General features: G+C 34.6%; 1 protein-coding gene across 2 annotated transcripts in view; it reads left to right on the forward strand.

The window, feature by feature from the left end:
• Positions 1 to 1,195: 1,195 nt before the first annotated feature.
• The window catches only part of LOC127161739 (uncharacterized), a 27,264-nt gene continuing 4,353 nt past the window's right edge, over positions 1,196 to 24,106 (forward strand). The window contains exons 1-7 of one of the 2 annotated variants that reach the window (XR_007827167.1): positions 1,196 to 1,337; positions 5,045 to 5,357; positions 5,735 to 5,791; positions 9,803 to 10,123; positions 12,842 to 12,883; positions 16,821 to 16,868; positions 20,326 to 20,614. Coding sequence is in view for 1 of the 2 variants with exons in the window: in XM_051104453.1 (XP_050960410.1) it covers positions 5,114 to 5,357; positions 5,735 to 5,791; positions 9,803 to 10,123; positions 12,842 to 12,883; positions 16,821 to 16,868; positions 20,326 to 20,420 (807 nt within the window). In the remaining variant the exon portion in view is untranslated. Of the gene's footprint in view, positions 1,338 to 5,044; positions 5,358 to 5,734; positions 5,792 to 9,802; positions 10,124 to 12,841; positions 12,884 to 16,820; positions 16,869 to 20,325; positions 21,308 to 24,106 lie in introns of those variants that run through there. The other variant, XM_051104453.1, reaches the window with a different exon arrangement.

Here is a 24,106-nt window from a genome sequence, read left to right on the forward strand (position 1 = left end):
CTCAAAACTGAAAACCAAGAAAATGAAATGGAGAGAGTGTTTATATCTAAACATGTCTGGTCAGTTATTGTGGTTTATTTATTCCTATGAATTAATAGTTTATTCTAAAATATACATTCATTGTTTACCCACCTTTATTGCAAATGCATATGACTATTTCTTCAAATACGAAATAAGATATTATATACATTATGAAGCTCTTTTCTATACAACAGTAGTTTTTAGTATTGATTTTGAGTATTGGTAAGTGTTATGCATCATAAAAGTATCATGTGACTCATTTACTATATTCAAAGTTTTCTCATGTGATGTTGTGTGTGAACAGATAGAAATTTGAGTAATTATTCACTGATCATCTTCCCGTTCACTAAAGCTCTGAAATGCAACACAAAAGTTATTTGAGCTACAAACATAAAGAGGGAATTAGTTGACTGAATGTTTCATAGGTGAACTCGACACGTGTTTGAGTATGGAAGATAATATTTGTGAATTACAGCAAAGAGTTTCAGCAAACAAACACTTAAACTGCACATAAAGCTGTTGGGTTCAGAAGACTTGCAGCACATGGACTCATTTTCTGGAGTCTTTAATGTCATTTGTGGAGGCAACTTTGTGAAGGCCATTATAAGCTGTCATTACATGGAAAAAAGCTGCATGAAGATTCTTCAAAATCTTGTCATTCATTAGACGAATGAGGGCGAGTAAACAACAGAATGTTTTATTTGGTTATATGATGATATAAAAGATACATATTAGTATTTACCTGAAAAAACAGTTTAAAAACAAGTTTGTTTTTTTGACTAAAACCTATTTTTTCAGTGGAAAATTTTTTATTAACCAGTTAATCCATGTTAACACGTGCAACATTTTTGCAAAGTGTTACAGATGTTTAGTTAAAGTCATCAGGAAGATGAAGTGATTATCAAGCACCTATGAAGAATCACACAGTATCCTCTTAGTCCTTAAATGATAATGACATGTTCATGCAAACTCAATAATCATCTCCTCATTTCTTTGTTTCTATGTGCTGCTGTCAGTGTCAAAGTTTCCGGGAGATAATGTCACTCTAAAACCTGATACTGAAATAAAGACAGGTGATGAGATACAGTGGTGGTTTGGAGCTGAAGACACTCCCATAGCTGAAATCAAAAAAGAGACCAGAGAGATGACTACACATGATGGTCCTGGTGTGATATTTATGAACAAACTTGAGCTGGACAAGTTGACTGGATCACTGATCATCAAGTGCATCAACACTGATCACTCTGGACTTTATACTCTGAAGATCAGAAGAGGCAGAGAAACCTTATACAAAAAAATTCAACTTTCTATGGACGGTGAGTCACTCCAGTCAGTGTAATAATGATCACATTCTTCATCATACATTCATTTTTTTCTGAAGTGAATTCAACTCAGACTGTTTAATTATTAGACTTCTTTCAGTTTTTCAGATAATTTCAGTCTTTAGTGTGTTTCTGTCTTTGGTTATCATAAAGCTTGTTAAAAAAATCACTCCATTGGTCTATATTGGCATATAACCACATAAACACAAATGGACAAAGCTCCCAAAAATAAAATTACTGCATAAAAGTTTCTGCACAGTGTTTATGGAAGAGCCAGGACTCAAGACCTGTGCTAGTTGTCTGATGCATTTCCTGTGCATATAACGATCATCTCTAACACTAGAGGATAATGTCAGTTAGAGATGCATTTAATGTTTTATACAGAATTTCATTTTTAGCTCAACCTTTTACACAGTAGTGTAAAGATCATCACTGATAAAACAGAATCTGCATGATTTGTGTGTAGACATTAGAAACAATGTTCACATGCACACATTCTTGATCTAATGGCATCTGACTTAAGGCAGAGCAGGAAATTAATATACCAATTAAGAATAAATCATTTAACCTGCATTTATAAAGCTTAGGGATGCTCATTTTAACCGGTTAACAAGAATTTTGACCGATTTTAGTTCCCCTCACTCCACAAAAAAAAAAAAAAAAATCTTTTCAATTTAACAGTATTCAGAAAAGAACAAGAATAAAAAATATAAGAAGTTAGGCTATATAAACGACTAACCAAAACAAATTCATTTAGGCTGAAGCGAAACTGAAACTAACGTTGGGTCTCTCATACGACACAAATCCAAATGTTTCCGTACTCGAGATGTATTTGAATGCCAAAGTATCATATTTTGTATTTCACTCGCATTCCAATATCCACATAAAACAAATCGTTTGGCATAATATCATGGCAGTACTTTGATAATGATTAAGCAGTGTGGTTTTTCCATGTATTTTATTATGGTAATGGAAAGGCTGCATTGTCAAGTTAGCAATGCTCAACTGTGTTCGCGTGTGCTGTGCCGTCTCAATCACTTGATTCCTCCCCCGTGCCACCCTCTAACAGTCGAAATGACTCCTCCTAGTCATACAGACAAACTGTAAATGGTTTTCTTGTATTTGTGTATAATTACATTAAAAAACAAATCTTTATGCTTTTGTAATATAATGAAAAATAGGATGCCACTTTCAGCTACCTTCCTTTCACGCAGCACAAAAAATGAACCAAAACTCTGCATACTATAGCTACTTGTTGCACAGTTTTTCTCTCGTTTTGTTAATTAAGTAAAAATATGTATCGTATAGGCCTATTCATCTATTATATATATAGCTTAGATTTATTATGTTTTTCGCCATTCGCAGAAGCGCTGTAGGTGTGTGATGTGATGTGTCCAGTGCTGGACTGGTAATCTGGCATATCGGGTATTTTCCCGGTGGGCCCACGCACTTTTGGGCCAGTACATAACCAGTACTTTGTTATCAAGAACAGGCTTGCTCTGCTGTGAGTGATGCGGGCCAAAGGGACAGGCAGGAGGAGGAGAGGAGTTTAATTGTTAAGGAGCTTGATAACAAGAAGTGTTGTGGTTTCCCCTCTTCCCCGTCAAAGAATTACTCTTGAGTCTTGGGTTTTGATGCCAAAAGATAGACTTTATTGCCGAAACAATCAAGCCGAGTTGTCTATAGAGAACTGATCTTTACTTGGTTGAGGATAGCTTTTTATACTGGTCTTCTCACGCAAGCATGTCAACCTAAATTATTGGGGGGTCCTTAAAGTAAACACTATGAGGGAGACAGATGTTTCTTATAGCATGGTTTTACTAGTAACTCTCCAAATAAGGGCAAACTGTGCTCGACCATCTCCCATACTATGGCTTCACCAGTGGGCCCCTAACAATAACACAGGATGTGCTTGTCCAGCAAAATATAGGGTAGAACTGCAACTATAATAGTAAAATAATTTGGACACAATTCCTTTATATTTTAGTTAATAAAATCTTCCTCAGAAGGGGAAACGGAGGAATTTAACCTGTCATAATGCGTGTGAGCGCCACGAGTGTAGAATATGTAAACAATTTTGAATAAAATGAAAGTTTGTCCCTTGCGCTTTTTTTGGCTAAGTCAAGTGTGTTCACAGAGGTTTCCATGGGCCAGTGCAAATAGATTTAAATATGACCTGATGTTTTAAGCTTTAAAGTGTTTTAAGCTTGTTGTTTTGTAGAACATCACAGTTATATATGATATGAGAGCAGTAGGGCTTGAAGAAGGGAGTATGTGTTATGTAAAAAAAAAAATACAATATAGAGAGTTGAACTTGTAACCCAAAGGTTGCAGGTTTGAGTCTCAGTACTGGCAAGAGACCAACACTCTCTTCCACCCTCAGTACTAACACTGAGGTGAGACCCTTGAGCAAGGCGCCAAACTCCCAACTGCTTCCCGGGTGCCACAGCAAAAATGTCTGTCCACTGCTCCGGTTGTGTGTTCACGGTGTGTGTGCGTTTGATTTATATAAACTGGTTGGGACTTTAACCTGAATACACACACTCACCATGTCACAAACCTAAATTGAGATCTCCATGGGTACAAAAGCTTATAAATCATACAGAGTTAGTTTTTTTGGTTGTTGTTGACAAAGTAAAAATGCTGAATGTTTCCTGTGATGGGTAGGTTTAGGTGTAGGGTTGGTGTAGGATGATAGAAAATATGGCTTTTACAGAATAAAATACCATTACGCCTATGGAGAGTCCCTACAAGGATAGCTGTGTGTGTGTGTGTTTGTTTGTTTACTGTGTGTGTGTGCTCTTGAATAGGTGAAATGCAGAGCACAAATTCCAAGTATGGCACAGTATGTTATTATTGATTGTCTCTGCTCTCTCTCAGATATTGTGTGTTTACACTCAAACGTTGTCCTGTGCTCTCACAAATCTCTATGTGCTCTTGTTGCTGAATTCCCTTCACTCATGGTTTTATTATTGCTAGAAGTTATTAACCATCAGACTTCTATACATAGTGTACCTTTAAATTGTAAAGAAATGAATGATCCATTATTATATGGTGAATTCCATATACACATTATAGACAGCCAGTTTCCTAGGAATATTAATTATTTAATATTTATTAAATAGTCGGGCTTGTAATTGAAAGGTTGCGGGTTCGAGTCCCAGGTCCGGCAGGGATTGAAGGTGGAGGGAGTGAATAACTAGCGCTCTCTCCACCCTCAATACCACGACTGAAGTGAGTCCCTTGAGCAAGGCACCGATCCCCCAACCGCTCCACGGGTGCCGCAGCGATAGCAATATGGCTGCCCACTGCTCCGGGTGTGTGTTCATGGTGTGTGTATGCGTGTTTGTTCACTTCTCACTACTGTGTGTGTGCACTTGGATGGGTTAAATGCAGAGCACAAATTCTGAGTATGGGTCACGTCCTTTCCTTTTTCCTTTTCATATAGTTTTACAATAAAAGTGTATCAGTGTATGTAATGTTGCATCTTTATATCTTTTGGGAGTGACGTGTCTTATTTTACTTAAGGCACCAAGCCAGAACTGCTACTGTATGTACTGTACATGTATATATGAACACACACACACACACACACACACACACAAACACACACACACACACACACACACCCTTTATGAAACTTTACTGACTTGTAATAATGTCCTCATTTCTTTGTTTCTATGTGCTGCTGTGGCATGAAGTGAAGTGTGAGGCAGTGTTTGTGGGAAATTCTGTCCGTCTTCTCACTGGACTTACTGAAATACAGAAAGATGATGAGATGCAGTGGATTTTTTAGAGAGAAAAATCAGCTGACTCTCATAGCTAAAATCAAAGGAGGGATCCCAAATACATATGATGGTCCTGATGGGATATTCAAAGACAGTCTGGATCTGGAAAAACAGACTGGAAATCTGATCATCAAGAACTCTACATTCAAACATGCTGGATGTTATGAAGTGAAGATCCGCAGCAGTGAAGGAGACACAAACAAGACATTCTTTGTTATTATCAGAGGTGAGACGCTCCAGTCAATGTATTAATGATCACTGGTTTTCCTCATAGATTCAGTTTTTTTCCTGCAGGTAATTCAGCTCAAACTACTTAATGTTCAGACTCCATTCAGAGTTTGTTCTGTAGATCATTTCCATTCTTTAAAAATATATTTGTTAATAATTCATAATGATTAAAGTTTCTGCCTCACATTACTTCATTAAGCTTTTATTTATATTAGCACTCATATTTATATTATATTCATCTCCTCAGTAACACAGCAAACTGTCTGTTTCGAACTGATAAAACAGCATCTGAATGATGGTTATGTAGTAATTTTGAACTCTGTTAACATGAACACACTTGAGCTAGTGAATGCCTGTGTGTTTCTCTGGTTCTAGGTGGTTTTAATGTATGTAATGAAGACATGTACATGATGGAGGAGCAAGAAGAGACTGGTGAGAATCTGTTGTTTGTGCCGAATATCTCTAACTTTACAACATCATGATCTGATCTAATTTGGCTTCATGCAGTTTATTCATTCAGATTTCAAACAAATGACAGTAAGTGAATTAAAGAGCAATTGTCCTGAGAGAAATGATTTTAATGCTACAAAGATCCAAGATGTACAGCACAAGTGTAAAATATCCAATTCAACTTTAAATTTTAGTTTGCAATTTAACCTGTCATAATTTGTGTGAGCGCCACTAGTTTAGAATACGTAAACACTTTTTAATAAAATGAAAATACATCCCTTGCGCTTTTTTGGCAAGTCAAGTGTGTTCACAGAGGTTTCCATGGGCCAGTGCGAATAGATTTAAATATGACCTGACGTTTTGTTCTTATCCAAAACAATGAGATGGGGTAGCCTATTCACACCTTTTTTTTTTTTTTTTTTTGTGAGTTTGCAATGTATTCAAATACTTCACTCTCAGTATTAAAGATACCAGTACTTTAATCTGTTTAAAAAAAAAAAAAAAAATCATAATTTATTAACGTTCTCCACCTTCCTCTCTTATCTTATTCTTTTAAAGGTTGCATTCTCTCTCTCTCGCTCTCCCTCTCTCTGTATATGTGTGTGTATATATATATATATATATATATATATATATATATATATATATATATACAGGTGCATCTCAAAAAATTAGCATATCATGAAAAAGTTCAGTTTTTTTATTATAACTTATTTAAAAAAAAAATGAAACCTTCATATATTCATTACATGAAAAGTAGAACATTTAAAAGGTTTTTTACAGCTTACAGCTCATGAATGTCAAAAGTCCAGTATCTCAAAATATTAGAATATTTACATTTGAGTTTCATTAAATGACCCTCTCTATAGGATAAATTCCGGGTATCACTTGTTCTTTGAAGCCACACTAATGGGGAAGGCTGCTAACTTGGCAATGGTCCAGAAGACAATCATTCACACCCTCCACAAAAAGAGTAACAGAAGGTCATTACTGAATGGGGTGGCTGTTTACAGGGTGCTGTATCAAAGCATATTAAATCCAAAGTAGACTGGAAGGAGGAATTGGGTAGGCAAAGGTGCACAGGCAACAGGGATGACCGCAAGCTTGAGTAAGCTGTCAACCAAAGCCGATTCAAACACTTGGGAGAGCTTCACAAGGAGCAGAATGAAGCTGGAGTTAGCACAACAAGAGTCACCACGCTCAGACGTCTTCAGGAAAAGGGCAACCAAGCCACTTCTGAAACAGAAACAATGTCAGAAGCATCTTACCTGGGATAAGGAGAAAAAGAACTGGACTGTTGCTCAGTGGTCCAAAGTCCTCTTTTCAGGTAACAGTAAATTTTGTATGTCATGTTGAAACCATGGTCCCAGAGTCTGGAGGAAGACTGGAGAGGCACAGAATCCAAGCTCCTTGAAGTCCAGTGTGACGTTTCTGAAGTCAGTAATGATTTGGGGTGCCGTAACATCTGCTGGTGTTGGTCCATTGTGTTTTATCAAGTGCAAAGTCAATGCAGCTGTCTACCAGGAGATTTTGGAGCACTTTATGCTTCCATCTGCTGACAAGCTTTATGGAGATGCTGATTTCCTTTTCCAACAGGACTTTAGCACCTGCTCACAGAGCAAAAACCACTTCCAAGTGGTTTGCTGACCATGATATTACTGTGCTTTATTGGCCAGCCAACATGCCTGACCTGAACCCCATTGAGAGTCTATGGGATATTTTCAAGAGGAAAATGAGAAACAGTCGATCCAGCAATATACAGATAATCTGAAGGCTCAGTAGCGCCTCAGCAGTGCCACAGGCTGATTGCTTCCATGCCACACTTCACTGATGCTGTAATTTGTGCTAGGAGCAAGTCATTTTCTGTAATATGTGCTGTCAACCAAGTATTGAGTGCATAAATGAACATACTTTAAAAAACTTGAACTTTTCTTTTTTTTGCAAATCCGTTTTTTGATTGATCTTAGAAAATATTCTAATATTTTGAGATACTGGATTTTTTGAAAAAAAAAAAAAAAAACTTTAGAAATATTTTATTTTACATATAATGAATCTAGAATATATGAAAGTTTCAGTTTTTAAAATAAGTTACAATAAAAAAATGTCACAATATTCTAATTTTTTGACATGCACATGTGTGTGTATGACTTTTTCATGTGAAAAAGAGGACCCTATTGAATTTCATGGTTTACTGTATCAGGACATCATTAAAAAAAACTGGTCCTTGGCTGGTCTTAAAATTTCAAAAATAAAACTTCAGATGAACAACAGCCCATGAGAAAATGCACCATGTCATTATGCACTGCTAATCTTTAAGCACTGCTAATCAAATACCTTTGATTAACTGATCATCAACAAGTCAAAACACCTCTATAAAAGCATGAGCTTTGGCAGTTTGCTGGTCTGGAGCCTTCAGGGTGTTAACACAATGCCAAGGAGGTAAGACATCAGCAATCATCTTAGAGAAGCAATTGTTGCTGCCATTAATCTGAGAAGAGTAACACGTCCATTTACAAACAATTTGAAGTTTATTTACAAGTGGAAGACATTTAAAACAGACACCTCCTTCCAGGAGTGGACGTCCCAGAAAATTCTCCCCAAGATCAGACCGTGTAAAGCTCAGAGAAATGGCAGACAACCCAAGAACTACACCTCAGACTCTACAGGCCTCAGTTAACATGTTAAATGATAAAGTTCATGACAATACCATTAGAAAAATATGGGACAAAAATGGCATGTTTGGAGGCCTTGGCTGAAGAAAGCACCTTCTATCTAAAAACAAAAAACAAACAAACAAACAAACAAAAACATTGCAGCACAGTTTAGTTCTGAAAAGTTGCATCTGAACAAAAACAAGTCTTCTAGAATAATGTCCTTTGAACAGACCAGACCGAAGTGGAGATGTTTGGCCATAAATCACAGCACCAAGTTTGGTGAAAACCTAAAGAGCATATCAACACAAACACCTTATACCAAAAGACAAGCATGCTGGAGGAGGGCTGATCATTTTGGGCTTGTTTTGTATTCACCGGACCTGGACCTGGCCATCAACTCCTCTGTATATCAAAGTATTCTCTGAATGAATGAATGAATTCAGAGTGAGCTTTATTGCCATGTATGTTTACACACACTAGGAATTTGTTGTAGTGAGACAAGCTCCACAGTGCAACAGAATGACAGTGACAGGACTAGACATGATAAAAGATATAATAAAAAGAACAATATACAATTATACTTGACAGACAATGTACAAAATAGCAATAACTTTACAATATACAAAATAAACAATTCTAGAGTCAAATGTGAGGGCATCTGTCCAACATCTAAAGTTGGGCCAAGATTGGGTCATGCAACAGGACAATGATCCCAAGCACACCAGCAAATCTACAACAGAATGGCTGAAAAGAAAAGAATCAAGGTGTTGCAATAGCCCAGTCCAAGTCCAGAGCTCATTCTGACGTTGAAAACGTTGAAAAGAAGAGTGGTCCAAATTCCTCCAGAACCATGTGCGAGACTGATAAAGTCACACAGAAAATGAATGCTTCAAGTTATTGCTGCTAAAAGTAGATCTACAGGCAACTGAATTATAGAGTGTCCTAACTTTGTCACACATAGCCTTTCCCTCTTGGCTGTATTTTTCTTAAATAAATAATGACACTGTGTGATATGTCATGTGAGGATGTTTATCTGAGGATTTATTTTCCAAATTTTAAGACCTGCCAAGGACCAGATATTTTTTTTATGATGTCCTGATACAGAAAGTGTTTATATAACTCTACAATAAAAGTGTATCAGTGTATGTAATGCATCTTTATATCTTTTGGGAGTGACGTGTCTTATTTTGCTTAGGGCACCAAATAATCCAGAACCACTATTGCATGTACATGTATATATGAAAACACACACACACACACACACACACATATCCTTTATGAAACTTTACTGACTTGTAATAATGTCCTCATTTCTTTGTTTCTATGTGCTGCTGTGAAGTGGAGTATGATGAAGGGATTGAGGGAGATTCTGTCCATCTTATCACTGGTCTTACTGAAATACCAAAAGATGATGAGATGCAGTGGCTGTTTAGAGATGAAAATCAGCAGACATCAACCATAGCTACAATCAAAGGAGAGATCAACAAGACATATGATGGTCCTGATGGGATATTCAAAGACAGTCTGGAGCTGGAAAAACAGACTGGAAATCTGAAAATCAAGAATTCTAAATTCAAACATGCTGGATGTTATAAACTGAAGATCCACAGCAGTAAAGGAGACACAAACAAGATAAAGACATACTTTGTTATTATCAGAGGTGAGTTGCTCCAGTCAATGTATTAATGATCACTGTTCTTCCTCATAGATTGTTCAGATCATTTTTCCTTTAAAAATATGTTTAATTCAGAATCAAACTACTAGGGTTCCATGGGTCAGAGCGAATAGATTTAAATATGACCTGATGTTTTGTTCTTATCCAAAACAACGAGATGGGGTAGCCTATTCACACACCATTTTTTTTTTATTTTGTGAGTTTGCAGTGTATTCAAATACTTCACTTTCAGTATTAAAGATACCAGTACTTTAATCTGTTTAAAAAAAAAAAAAAAATCATAATTTATTAACTTGTTCTCCACCTTCCTCTCTTATTCTTATAAAGGTTGCATTCTCTCTCTCTCTCTCTCTCTCTCTCTTTATATATATTGATATATTCAACAACTGATTACTGGCAATATTTTCAGTTATAGTAGCGTATAGTACACAGTTGCATATTTATTTTTATAAATTGGAAATTACAGTTTTGGCCTATGTGATGGTGGGCCACCTGGACCAAAAATGCCAGGACAGATTATTATTATTATTATTTTTATTTATTTATTTATTTATTTATTTTTGTCCTAGTCCAGCCCTGGATGTGTCCATGTGAATCTTCATGTTTGCTGCTACTTGTGCATTTAAAAATAATCTCTGGAAAACAAACTTTGGTATTTTTAATGGGTCACAGACACTTATCCTTCCTAAAATAAATTATAATTTAAAATAGGGTAGAGTGGGGGAAAACACCCCCCTACTGTTTTTCACAAAGTAACCACAAGATGAAATCAAGGTATATTTTTATTGTAACTATGGACTGTGTTGACGAGTGATGTGGACGTTTTCAGCATGAAGCTTAAACTGGTGATGAACCGGAAAGAAAACGGATTTCACAGTAAATGATCTCATTTTCAGCAGTAAGAAAAAAAGTGTTTTAAGCTTGTTGTTTTGTAGAACATCACAGTTGTATATGATGAGAACAGCTGGGCTTGTAGATAAGGGAGTTTGTGTTATCTAAAAAAAAAAAAAAAAGTACAATTATATTTTCAGAATGACATAATTTTATTTTATTTTTTCTCAAACATAGTCAGTGGGGTAAAACACCCGCAGGGGGCAATGGGCAATTACTGAAGTTACTCTGTTCTGAACATCAAATCCTTTGTTTTTCCATCAAATTAATTCTAAGTAGTTGGTTAAATAAAATTTGGATTTTATATTTAAAAATTACCTGAAGTTAGCATCAGGTACATACAAGGATAGCTCTTGAATAGGTGAAATACAGAACACAAATTCCAAGTATGGCACAGTATGTTATTATTGTTTGGCTCTGCTCTCTCTCAGATATTGTGTTTACACTCAAACGTTGTCCTGTGCTCTCACAAATCTCTATGTGCTCTTGTTGCTGAATTCCCTTCACTCATGGTTTTATTGTTGCTAGAAGCTGTCAACCATCAGACTTCCATGATTGACCAATGAAATAACATAGTGTACCTTTATATTGTAAAGAAATGAATGATCCATTATTGTATGGTGAATTCCACAGTGTTGGTGGTAACGCATTACAAGTAATGCAAGTTACGTAATATTATTACTTTTTCCAAGTAACTAGTAAAGTAATGCATTTTAATTGACAATTTAATTGACTTTTTAATTGACAAGAAAATATCAGAGTTACTTTTTTCAAATAAGTAACGTCAGTTACTTTTCCCCCAATTTATTGATTAAAAGCTCTCCTCTCCCCATGTTGAGAGAAATCGGGAGTAAGTTGTTAGTTCTAGAATAAATGTGAACATGCATTAATTCATCTCACTCACAAAAAACAGATTCAGTTTTCAACTCGGAATATGACACAAACCTGCAATAATTAAATATGTTAAATAATACAAATATCCTTTATGCATTTAATCCCATTTTATTAACCGATGTCTTTGCTGCCATCCTACGATGATCCAAATCAACCATACTAATAAGCAAAAATGACTCAATATAATCTAACATTTGTTTTCCTTTTTTTTATTGCTAAAGAGTTGACGTTTTTTCCTTCTGCAGTCTACTGTACAGACGTGAATTTACTTTTCTCATAGCCTGAGGCTTTTGTGTGAAAAGGCTTTTACATTTGCCAAAACTAGAGCTTTTTATATTAAAAACAAACAAGCAATCCTTGCCCAAGTAACGCAAAAGTAGCGCAACACATTACGTTCCATAAAAAGTAACTAAGTAACGTAATTAGTTACTTTTTTAGGAAGTAACTCAATATTGTAACGCATTACTTTTAAAAGTAACTTTCCCCAACACTGGAATTCCATATACACGTTTTATAATGTAGCAACTTCAATTATAGACAGCCAGTTTTCTAGGAATATTAATTATTTAATAATTATTTGAGTTAAGTGTTTATATAGTTCTACAATAAAAGTGTATCAGTGTATGTAATGTTGCATCTTTATATCTTTTGGGAGTGACGTGTCTTATTTTACTTAAGGCACCAAGCCAGAACTGCTACTGTATGTACTGTACATGTATATATGAACACACACACACACAAACATCCTTTATGAAACTTTACTGACTTGTAATAATGTCCTCATTTTTTTGTTTCTGTGTGCTGCTGTGATGTGAAATAAAGTATGAGGCAGTGACTGTTGGAGATTCTGTCTGTGTGAACTCTGTTAACATGAACACACTTGAGCTAATGGATGTCTTTGTATTTCTCTCGTTCTAGATGGTGAAGACCCGTATGTGAATGTTAATGAAGAAGAGACTGGTGAGAATCTGTTGTTTGTGCTGAATATCTTAAACTTTACAACAATATCATGATCTGATCTGATCTAATTTGGCTTCATGCAGTTTATTCATTCAGATTTCAAACAAATGACAGTAAGTGAATTAAAGAGCAATTGTCCTGAGAGAAATGCTTTTAATGCTACAAAGATCCAAGATGTACAGTACAAGTGTAAAACATCCAGTTTAACTTTAAATTTTAGTTTGCAATTTAACCTGTCGTAATGCGTGTGAGCGCCACTAGTGTAGAATATGTAAACGCTTTTTAATAAAACGACAATTCGTCCCTTGCGCTTTTTTGGCTAAATCAAGTGTGTTCACAGAGGTTTCCATGGGCCAGAGCGAATAGATTTAAATATGACCTGATGTTTTGTTCTTATTCAAAACAACGAGATGGGGTAGCCTATTCACACCATTTTTTTTATTTTGTGAGTACCAGTACTTTAATCTGTGTTTAAATTAGTTTAAGATTACTGGCAACATTTTCAATGGACCTTTATCGCACCGGAATTGAACACCGGAAGCGCTTGTCGAAGCAGTGTACCGATTCTTCCGGTTATGTATATTTTTCAATATGCTGTAATCACTAGTTGAATAAAAGCCTGTTAAAATGAGCATCTGCAGGACGATTTCAAAATCCAGACATTTTCAGAGACAGGCGAAGAAATATTCTGATGATAACTGTGCACAAAATTTTCCAAACTCAACGGAACTTGTAGTTTTAATCCAACGTACCGATCTGAGAAACCCATGGCTTGTAAACATGTGATTTCACCACACTGCGTCAATGCTGCAGTGTGTGTGAGACCTGATGATCAGAATCAACATATTTATTCATTTGTATTAACTTTTAGTCTTTATTCTGTTATGTTTCATTCACAGTCACTTCACTCTATGTAATTCACATATTTATGCCAAAATTCTTAATTAATACTCAAAGTCACGCTGTCAACGCGTTATACTGTCTAAGGTTAATTAGCTAAAATGTTCAACATTGTTATTTCTTTAAGGCAACGCCCGCGCATTCATTCATCTATTTTAATACCCTGCTTATGAAAATTAACCATGGCATGTGTAGTAAAACTGTGGCAATACAAATGGAAATCAGTCCGTGGAAAAAATCAAATAAAATATTAGTTACTACATATTTACTATAGTAAATCCATGGTTAATTTTGTAATGGTGTTTATCAGTCAAATTTATTTTAATGTAAATGAGTATAAAATATGATGAGAAAAACATTGTTAATGAGAAGACGAAATTGACTGCAGCAGGTTAAATTTATTTATTATTCAGAATGCACATTTGGAAGAGAAATATATTTTAATAGAAACATTTCAGCAGGTGATATGAGATGTAGGCCTAAACATCCTCTGTTTCGAAATGCAAACTCCACGTGAACGTGCTCCCGCATAATATTTTAGAAGGACCTTAATTTATCCCATGCATCTCATCCGTGTTGTGTCAGGAAGTAGTGAAAACTGAGGCAGTGTGTCGTCATTTAGAATAAAAGCAGCCAGATAAACTGCAGTAAAGCTAGAGAAAGAAAGGAAAGAGAGATTCTCCCATTAGTTTTCATTGCATTGTGATGGGACCAGAAGTGGGGATACACTGCTTCACTTACTGGATATAGGAAGTGAGATAATATAGTAGCATATAGTACACAGTTGCATACTTATTTGTATTAATTGGAAATTACACTTTGGCCTATGTGGTGGTGGGCCACCTGGACCAAAAAATGCCAGGACTGATTTTTTTGTCCTAGTCCAGCCCTGGATGTGTCCATGTGAATCCTCATGTTCTGTTGTTTTCTGCTTCTTGTGCATGTAAAATGAATCTCTGGAAAACAAACTTTGATATTTTTAACGGGTCAGACACTTATCCTTTCTAAAATAAATTCTAATTTAAAATAGGGTAGAGTGGGGGAAAACACCCCAATGGGGTAAAACACCCCCCTACTGTTTTTCACAAAGTAACCACAAGATGAAATCAAGGTATATTTTTATTGTAACTATGGACTGTGTTGACGAGTGATGTAGAAGTTTTCAGCATGAAGCTTAAACTGGTGATGAACCGGAAAGAAAAAAAGATTTTACAGTAAATGATCTTATTTTCAGCAGTAAGAAAAAAAGTGTTTTAAGCTTGTTGTTTTGTAGAACATCACAGTTATATATGATATGAGAACATTTAACACAACATGAGTTTGTGTTATCTTAAAAAAAAAAAAAATACAATTATATATTTTCAGAATGACATAATTTTTTTTTTTTTCTCAAACATAGTCAGTGGGGTAAAACACCCCCAGGGGACAATGGGCAATTACTGAAGTTACTCTGTTCTGAACATCAAATCCTTTGTTTTTCCATCAAATGAGTTCTAACTAGTTGGTTAAATAAAATTTGGATTATATATTTAAAAATTACCTCAACTTAACATCAGGTACATACAAGGATAGCTCTTGAATAGGTGAAATACAGAGCACAAATTCCAAGTATGGCACAGTATGTTATTATTGGTTGGCTCTGCTCTCTCTCAGATATTGTGTGTTTACACTCAAACGTTGTCCTGTGCTCTCACAAATCTCTATGTGCTCTTGTTGCTGAATTCCCTTCTCTCATGGTTTTATTGTTGCTAGAAGCTGTCAACCATCAGACTTCCATGATTGACCAATGAAATAACATAGTGTACCTTTATATTGTAAAGAAATGAATGATCCATTATTGTATGGTGAATTCCACAGTGTTGGTGGTAACGCATTACAAGTAATGCGAGTTACGTAATATTATTACTTTTTCCAAGTAACTAGTAAAGTAATGCATTTTAATTGACAATTTAATTGACTTTTTAATTGACAAGAAAATATCAGAGTTACTTTTTTCAAATAAGTAACGTCAGTTACTTTTTCCCCAATTTATTGATTAAAAGCTCTCCTGTTCCCATGTTGAGAGAAATCGGGAGTAAGTTGTTAGTTCTAGAATAAATGTGAACATGCATTAATTCATCTCACTCACAAAAAACAGATTCAGTTTTCAACTCGGAATATGACACAAACCTGCAATAATTAAATATGTTAAATAATACAAATATCCTTTATGCATTTAATTCCATTGTATTAACCAATGTCTTTGCTGCCTTCCTACGATGATCCAAATCAACCATACTAATAAGCAAAAATGACTCAATATAATCTAACATTTGTTTTCCTTTTTTATTGCTGAAGAGTTGACATTTTTTCCTTCTGTAGTCTACTGTACAGACGTGAATTTACTTTTCTCATAGCCTGAGGCTTTTGTGTGAAAAGGCTTTTACATTTGCCAAAACTAGAGCTTTTTATATTAAAAACAAACAAGCAATCCTTGCCCAAGTAACGCAAAAGTAGCGCAACACATTACGTTCCATAAAAAGTAACTAAGTAACGTAATTAGTTACTTTTTTTAGGAAGTAACTCAATAATGTAATGCATTACTTTTAAAAGTAACTTTCCCCAACACTGGAGTTCCATATACACGTTTTATAATGTAGCAACTTCAATTATAGACAGCCAGTTTTCTAGGAATATTAATTATTTAATAATTATTTGAGTTAAGTGTTTATATAGTTCTACAATAAAAGTGTATCAGTGTATGTAATGTTGCATCTTTATATCTTTTGGGAGTGACGTGTCTTATTTTACTTAAGGCACCAAGCCAGAACTGCTACTGTATGTACTGTACATGTATATATGAACACACACACACACACAAACATCCTTTATGAAACTTTACTGACTTGTAATAATGTCCTCATTTTTTTGTTTCTGTGTGCTGCTGTGATGTGAAATAAAGTATGAGGCAGTGACTGTTGGAGATTCTGTCTGTGTGAACTCTGTTAACATGAACACACTTGAGCTAATGGATGTCTTTGTATTTCTCTCGTTCTAGATGGTGACAGCCACTACGTAGATGTTAATGAACTGAGAAAAGACACTGGTGAGAATCTGTTGTTTGTGCTGAATATCTTAAACTTTACAACAATATCATGATCTGATCTGATCTCATTTGGCTTCATGCAGTTTATTCATTCAGATTTCAAACAAATGACAGTAAGTGAATTAAAGAGCAATTGTCCTGAGAGAAATGCTTTTAATGCTACAAAGATCCAAGATGTACAGTACAAGTGTAAAATATCCAGTTTAACTTTAAATTTTAGTTTGCAATTTAACCTGTCGTAATGCGTGTGAGCGCCACTAGTGTAGAATATGTAAACGCTTTTTAATAAAACGACAATTCGTCCCTTGCGCTTTTTTGGCTAAATCAAGTGTGTTCACAGAGGTTTCCATGGGCCAGAGCGAATAGATTTAAATATGACCTGATGTTTTGTTCTTATTCAAAACAACGAGATGGGGTAGCCTATTCACACCATTTTTTTTAATTTTGTGAGTACCAGTACTTTAATCTGTGTTTAAATTAGTTTAAGATTACTGGCAACATTTTCAATGGACCTTTATCGCACCGGAATTGAACACCGGAAGCGCTTGTCGAAGCAGTGTACCGATTCTTCCGGTTATGTATATTTTTCAGTATGCTGTAGTCACTAGTTGAATAAAAGCCTGTTAAAATGAGCATCTGCAGGACGATTTCAAAATCCAGACATTTTCAGAGACAGGCGAAGAAATATTGTGATGATAACTGTGCACAAAATTTTCCAAACTCAACGGAACTTGTAGTTTTAATCCAACGTACCGATCTGAGAAACCCATGGCTTGTAAACATGTGATTTCACCACACTGCGTCAATGCTGCAGTGTGTGTGAGACCTGATGATCAGAATCAACATATTTATTCATTTGTATTAACTTTTAGTCTTTATTCTGTTATGTTTCATTCACAGTCATTTCACTCTATGTAATTCACATATTTATGCCAAAATTCTTAATTAATACTCAAAGTCACGCTGTCAACGCGTTATACTGTCTAAGATTAATTAGCTAAGATGTTCAACATTGTTATTTCTTCAAGGCAACGCCCGCGCATTCATTCATCGATTTTAATACCCTGCTTATGAAAATTAACCATGGCATGTGTAGTAAAACTGTGGCAATACAAATGGAAATCAGTCCGTGGAAAAAATCTAATAAAATATTACAGTTGCTACATATTTACTATAGTAAATCCATGGTTAATTTTGTCAGTCAAAATTATTTTAATGTAAATGAGTATAAAATATGATGAGAAAAACATTGTTAATGAGAAGACGAAATTGACTGCAGCAGGTTAAATTTATTTATTATTCAAAATGCACATTTGGAAGAGAAATATATTTTAATAGAAACATTTCAGCAGGTGATATGAGATGTAGGCCTAAACATCCTCTGTTTCGAAATGCAAACTCCACGTGAACGTGCTCCCGCATAATATTTTAGAAGGACCTTAATTCATCCCACGCATCTCATCCATGTTGTGTCAGGAAGTAGTGAAAACGGAGGCAGTGTGTCGTCATTTAGAATAAAAGCAGCCAGGTAAACTGCAGTAAAGCTAGAGAAAGAAAGGAAAGAGAGATTCTCACATGAGTTTTCATTGCATTGCGATGGGACCAGAAGTGGGGATACACTGCTTCACTTACTGGATATAGGAAGTGAGATAATATAGTAGCATATAGTACACAGTTGCATACTTATTTGTATTAATTGGAAATTACACTTTGGCCTTTGTGGTGGTGGGCCACCTGGACCAAAAAATGCCAGGACTGATTTTTTTGTCCTAGTCCAGCCCTGGATGTGTCCATGTGAATCCTCATGTTCTGTTGATTTCTGCTTCTTGTGCATGTAAAATGAATCTCTGGAAAACAAACTTTGGTATTTTTAACAGGTCACAGACACTTATCCTTTCTAAAATAAATTCTAATTTAAAATAGGGTAGAGTGGGGGGAAAACACCCCAATGGGGTAAAACACCCCCCTACTGTTTTTCACAAAGTAACCACAAGATGAAATCAAGGTATATTTTTATTGTAACTATGGACTGTGTTGACGAGTGATGTAGAAGTTTTCAGCATGAAGCTTAAACTGGTGATGAACCGGAAAGAAAACGGATTTCACAGTAAATGATCTTATTTTCAGCAGTAAGAAAAAAAGTGTTTTAAGCTTGTTGTTTTGTAGAACATCACAGTTATATATGATATGAGAACATTTAACACAACATGAGTTTGTGTTATCTTAAAAAAAAAAAAAAATACAATTATATTTTCAGAATGACATAATTTTTTTTTTTTTTTTCACAAACATAGTCAGTGGGGTAAAACACCGCCAGGTAAAATTTGGATTATATATTTATTATTATTATTTATTATTATTATTATATATTTAAAAATTACCTCAACTTAACATCAGGTACATACAAGGATAGCTCTTGAATAGGTGAAATACAAAACACAAATTCCAAGTATGACACAGTATGTTATTATTGATTGTCTCTGCTCTCTCTCAGATATTGTGTGTTTACACTCAAACGTTGTCCTGTTGTCCAAATCTCTACATGCTCTTGTTGCTGAATTCCCTTCTCTCATGGTTTTATTGTTGCTAGAAGCTTTTAACCATCAGACTTCCATGATTGACCAGTGAAATAACATAGTGTACCTTTAAATTGTAAAGAAATGAATGATCCATTATTATATGGCAAATTCCATATACACATTTTATAATGTAGCAACTTCAATTTTAGACAGCCAGTTTTTTTTAGGAACAATAATTATTTAATAGTTATTTAAGTTAAGTGTTTATATAGTTTGACAGTAAAAGTGTATTAGTGTATGTAATGTTGCATCTTTATATTATGTTTATATTTATATTTTGTTATTATCAGAGGTGAGTTGCTCCAGTCAATGTATTAATGATCACTGTTCTTCCTCATAGATTCAGTTTTTTCCTGCAGGTAATTCAGCTCAAACTACTTAATGTTCAGACTCCATTCAGAGTTTGTTCTGTAGATCATTTCATTCTTTAAAAATGTATTTTTTAATGATTCAGAGAGATTAAAGTTGCTGCCTCACATTACTTCATTAAGCTTTTAGTTATATTAGCACTCATATGTATATTATATTCTTCTCCTCAGTAACACAGCAAACTGTTTCGAACTGATAAAACAGCATCTGAATGATGGTTATGTAGTAATTTTGAACTCTGTTAACATGAACACACTTGAGCTAATGGATGTCTTTGTATTTCTGTATTTATCACTAAGTTTACAAACATAATGTCATTTTCAATTGTGAGAAAAGTGCTTAAACTAGATTGATTGGGCATCAAATGAGCCAAATGTGCTGCTGACAGTGTTAAATGATTTTGTACAGTGTAAATGCTTGACATTGTTTTTTTAGTTAGTATCCTCAACAGTACATCATCTCCGTTTTTAATTTGTCATTTTCTCTGTATTTTCTTTCTGATTCCACAGGAAAGCGAGTAAATGAATCAAAGGAATTAAAGCCATTGTTGAATGGAGAGGATGTGGATGTAGTGAATGAGCAGGAGGGGACAAGCTCACTTTAATATCATAAGACCCGCCCATCAGTGTCAATCACTCTGACATCATAATTTCAGCTCCAGCTACAACACCATAAACATGTTTCTGCTTTTATGAGCCTCTAAAATCCGTCCAGTGAAAGTGAGAAATGAATCAGTGTGCTGAGCTGTTAAACTTGCATGTAAAAAGCTTCCTTGGTTTTTGATGAATCAAGAAACATGTTATCAAAAAATTTCATGTTGTTTTAATAATGTTACACTTCATACCAGTTACTTTGTTTAGCATAGTATTAGTTTGACTCTCTCAGTTTTGATTTTGTGTGATTGTAGACAACACAGCAGTGTACCATTGTATTTGCTTTTTTATCATATATAATTAACACCAGTGCCAGATTTATGTTGATGGTCAGCATTGATTGGTCTGTTTCCAAAGCTGAGATCACATGATCTACATTTGTATTCAAGCTGAAGCACTTGAAATAAGCCTTATTGTACTTGTAGCAAAAATGTTGAAGAAAAAAAAAAAAAAAAACACCTTTGTTCAGTTTTAGTATTGGTATGTTATCACATGCGTTGTGTTTAGTGTGTGTGGGTTTTTTTTTTTTATTAAATCTGACAAAAGCATTTGCTTGATGATGAATATTCAAACAAATATTGATATGCCTCTGATCTTACTAGCCGATCTTTTCTGTCCCCTAGTGGACAAACACTGTTACAGCTTTTGCTTCCTAACTATTTTAACATGTAACGCATAAACAATGTACCTATATATACACGTTTGAATGTGAGTGATACAATCTTAATAAATAATATAAAGGCAAAATTGTGTGAAGTGTGTGTTGCTTTATACTGTATGTACACAATCAAACCTTATACAGTTGAATAAAAATCACTAAAAATATTTTTTTTAAAATGTAGTCATGTTAGTCATAATAACAAACAACTAGGGATGATATGTGACAGAACATCAGATGTTGTTCAATTAGCTGAATGTGATAATGGAAGAAAAGTACATCATAATAATAACAACGGTTTTATGGTCAGGTGAATGATGCATGTTTTTGAAACTGAATTACAGTTCAAGAAAAGTGCAATCTAGACCTTTTTAAAATTGTGATTCAATCTGCTGCATATTCCTCCCCTGCCAAAAAATGGTTTTGTAGATGCACGTCATCTTTTTGAGCACCAGATGGCAGTAGAAGTAAAGAAAAGCTTGAGGAAAGACCCACATGCATATACTTTTGTATTAAAGGCCTGATTGCTTTTGTAAATTGTGGATAAAATGCTAATGATTTAAACACTGTTTGTACTGTAAAACTTTATAATAAAACCTACCAAAAAATTACATTGAATCTTAAGAAGTTGTTTCAGTAAACAGAAACATTTTTATCAGGTGAGATGATTTTAAAAATATATACCAAGGTTTAGATTTACTAAACTCAAAACCTGCAAATCTGCAAAAAAACTCTCTCTCAAAAAAAAAAAAAAAACGGAACAATTTTTTTGTGTGTGTGTTTTGCAGTATTTCAGATGCAAAAACAAATGCACCTTTAGGCCGAAACATTCTCTACACAAAAAAAAAAAAAAAAAAAAAAAAAAAAAAAGAAAACATCTGTATCTACAATTTTAGGTTTATGAGTTTTATATAAGCAGGGAATGTAAAACAAGCCCTTCAACATTATACCTGTACACAATTAGCACATACATTCAATAATAGACATGCTCATGAGCACAAAATGTTTGTCTACAAATACGATAAAACCACATTTCTTTCCAGATCTACAGTAACTCTGACCACAGCAGGATCGCATGAGAGACACACTGACAAATCAACATTTTTTTTTTTTTCCAATAAGGTATCAGAATTATTTGAGTAGTGTAAATTTAATTTATTAAAATTTACATAGTTTATATGAGGATGTGACAGGATGTTATACAGGCAGGTTATGTGACAATTTATTTCCCAAAGATTGATTAGCGTATAGTATAGAGCCTATAATATAGGCTAAGCAGGCAAATTGGGACGCAGCACAGAAAACTGTATCTCTGTTATTTACACAATTTACACCAGTATAACAGCTGTTGTCAGTGTCAATCATAATAATATCAGTGACTAGAATAAAACATTTCAAAACAATAGTAAAGCAGATTGATACTAATTCTCTACTCAAAAGTAACTTAAGTTTGCTTGACACTTTTGGCTCCTGAGAGCTTCAGTTTCATGAAGGATTTAAGATTTAAAGATTTCTCCATTCAAATAGACTGAACTTGGTCACGGATGCCCAAAATATCTGCCCAGATGCTTTTCAAATATTGCTGCAGAGTGAGCAGATTTTCCTTGAAATGGACTAAATTAAATTAAATTAAATTTCCATACATCAGTGTTTAAAGGCCTGACATATCAATGAGAGCAATTAAAATGTCATGTGTTTCTATATTCAGTCACAAGAGGGAGCTAAATCAGCATCATCTGCATTAGGAGAGACACATGTTGCTGTACAACATCATCATGAAAGCATCTAAAAAGAATCAGTCACTGGTTAAATATAACATATTTAAATATTTGCAGTTGTGCATGTTGCTATAAAACACTTTTATTTCGCCAGACTACACATATATGTTTGAATGTCATTCAAAGAAGTGCGTTGCCTTGTCTTTGTAGATAAGTGTAGTTTCATCATCCACCAGCAGGGCTGAACAGGCCATACACTACTAACCAAAAACGAGCAAACAATACATACCATGAGCCAATGAAAATGTCAATCATAGTGATTGTGATTGAATTCCTCTTTGTTTCCAGAGATGGATTCTTGAAATGGTTTTCTCCCAGTAACATTGTGCTTTTAAAATAAATGGACATTCATAATACTTGCATTTTTTTTTTTTTTTTTGAGCATTTTCATTGTGTATGTATGTTCAGTAACTGGTGGTGTGTATTGTTTTTCTCTCTGTTCACCACTCTAGGAAAGGAGGCACAACCATATTTGTGTATTCTGGTAAAATAAAGTATTTGCAAGCAACATATGAATTTAAAATATTTTATATTGCTGTATTAGTTGTTTCTTTATTTGGATGATTTTTTGGTGAAGTTTTACAGCAACATATGACTCTCCTCATATGGATGATGCTGCTTTAGCTCCCTCATGTGGCTGAATATGGAAACACATTTTGTACAGTACACATTTCATGTGCAGGCCTACACTGCCATTTATTTTCGCCAGAAGGTGGAAAAAAGCGTGTCTCAATGTGTGACACCCACACAGGGCCATTTTGTAGACACAGAAAAACCCTAGGATATAATATTTTTAATTTCATAGAAATTGTCTGCTTTTGACACACATACAGTACATTTATTGAAAGTGCATATATGATGAAAATGCTCAAAAATGCAAGTATTATGAATGTCCATGTATTTTAAAATTACAGTGTTGTTTGGAGAAGACCATTTCATTAATTCATCTGTGGAAACAAAGGATTTCAAACAACAGCAGTGACAGACATTAAAGATATTTCATTAGAGTTCAGTGAGGAAAATGAGCTGCTATATAATAAGCCTGTTGATGTTTACTGATCAAACACACAGATCACTGAATAATACACAGCTTTTCCCCAGGAACTTCTTCCGCAACAAATCTGATTTAAAATCATAAACAGGATCAGGCAGTAATTGCATTACTTATTTTCATGTGGTGATTCAGTGACTGATGCAGCTG

This window comes from Labeo rohita, unplaced genomic scaffold (genome assembly GCF_022985175.1).
Source record: "Labeo rohita strain BAU-BD-2019 unplaced genomic scaffold, IGBB_LRoh.1.0 scaffold_722, whole genome shotgun sequence".
Lineage (NCBI taxonomy): Eukaryota > Metazoa > Chordata > Actinopteri > Cypriniformes > Cyprinidae > Labeo > Labeo rohita.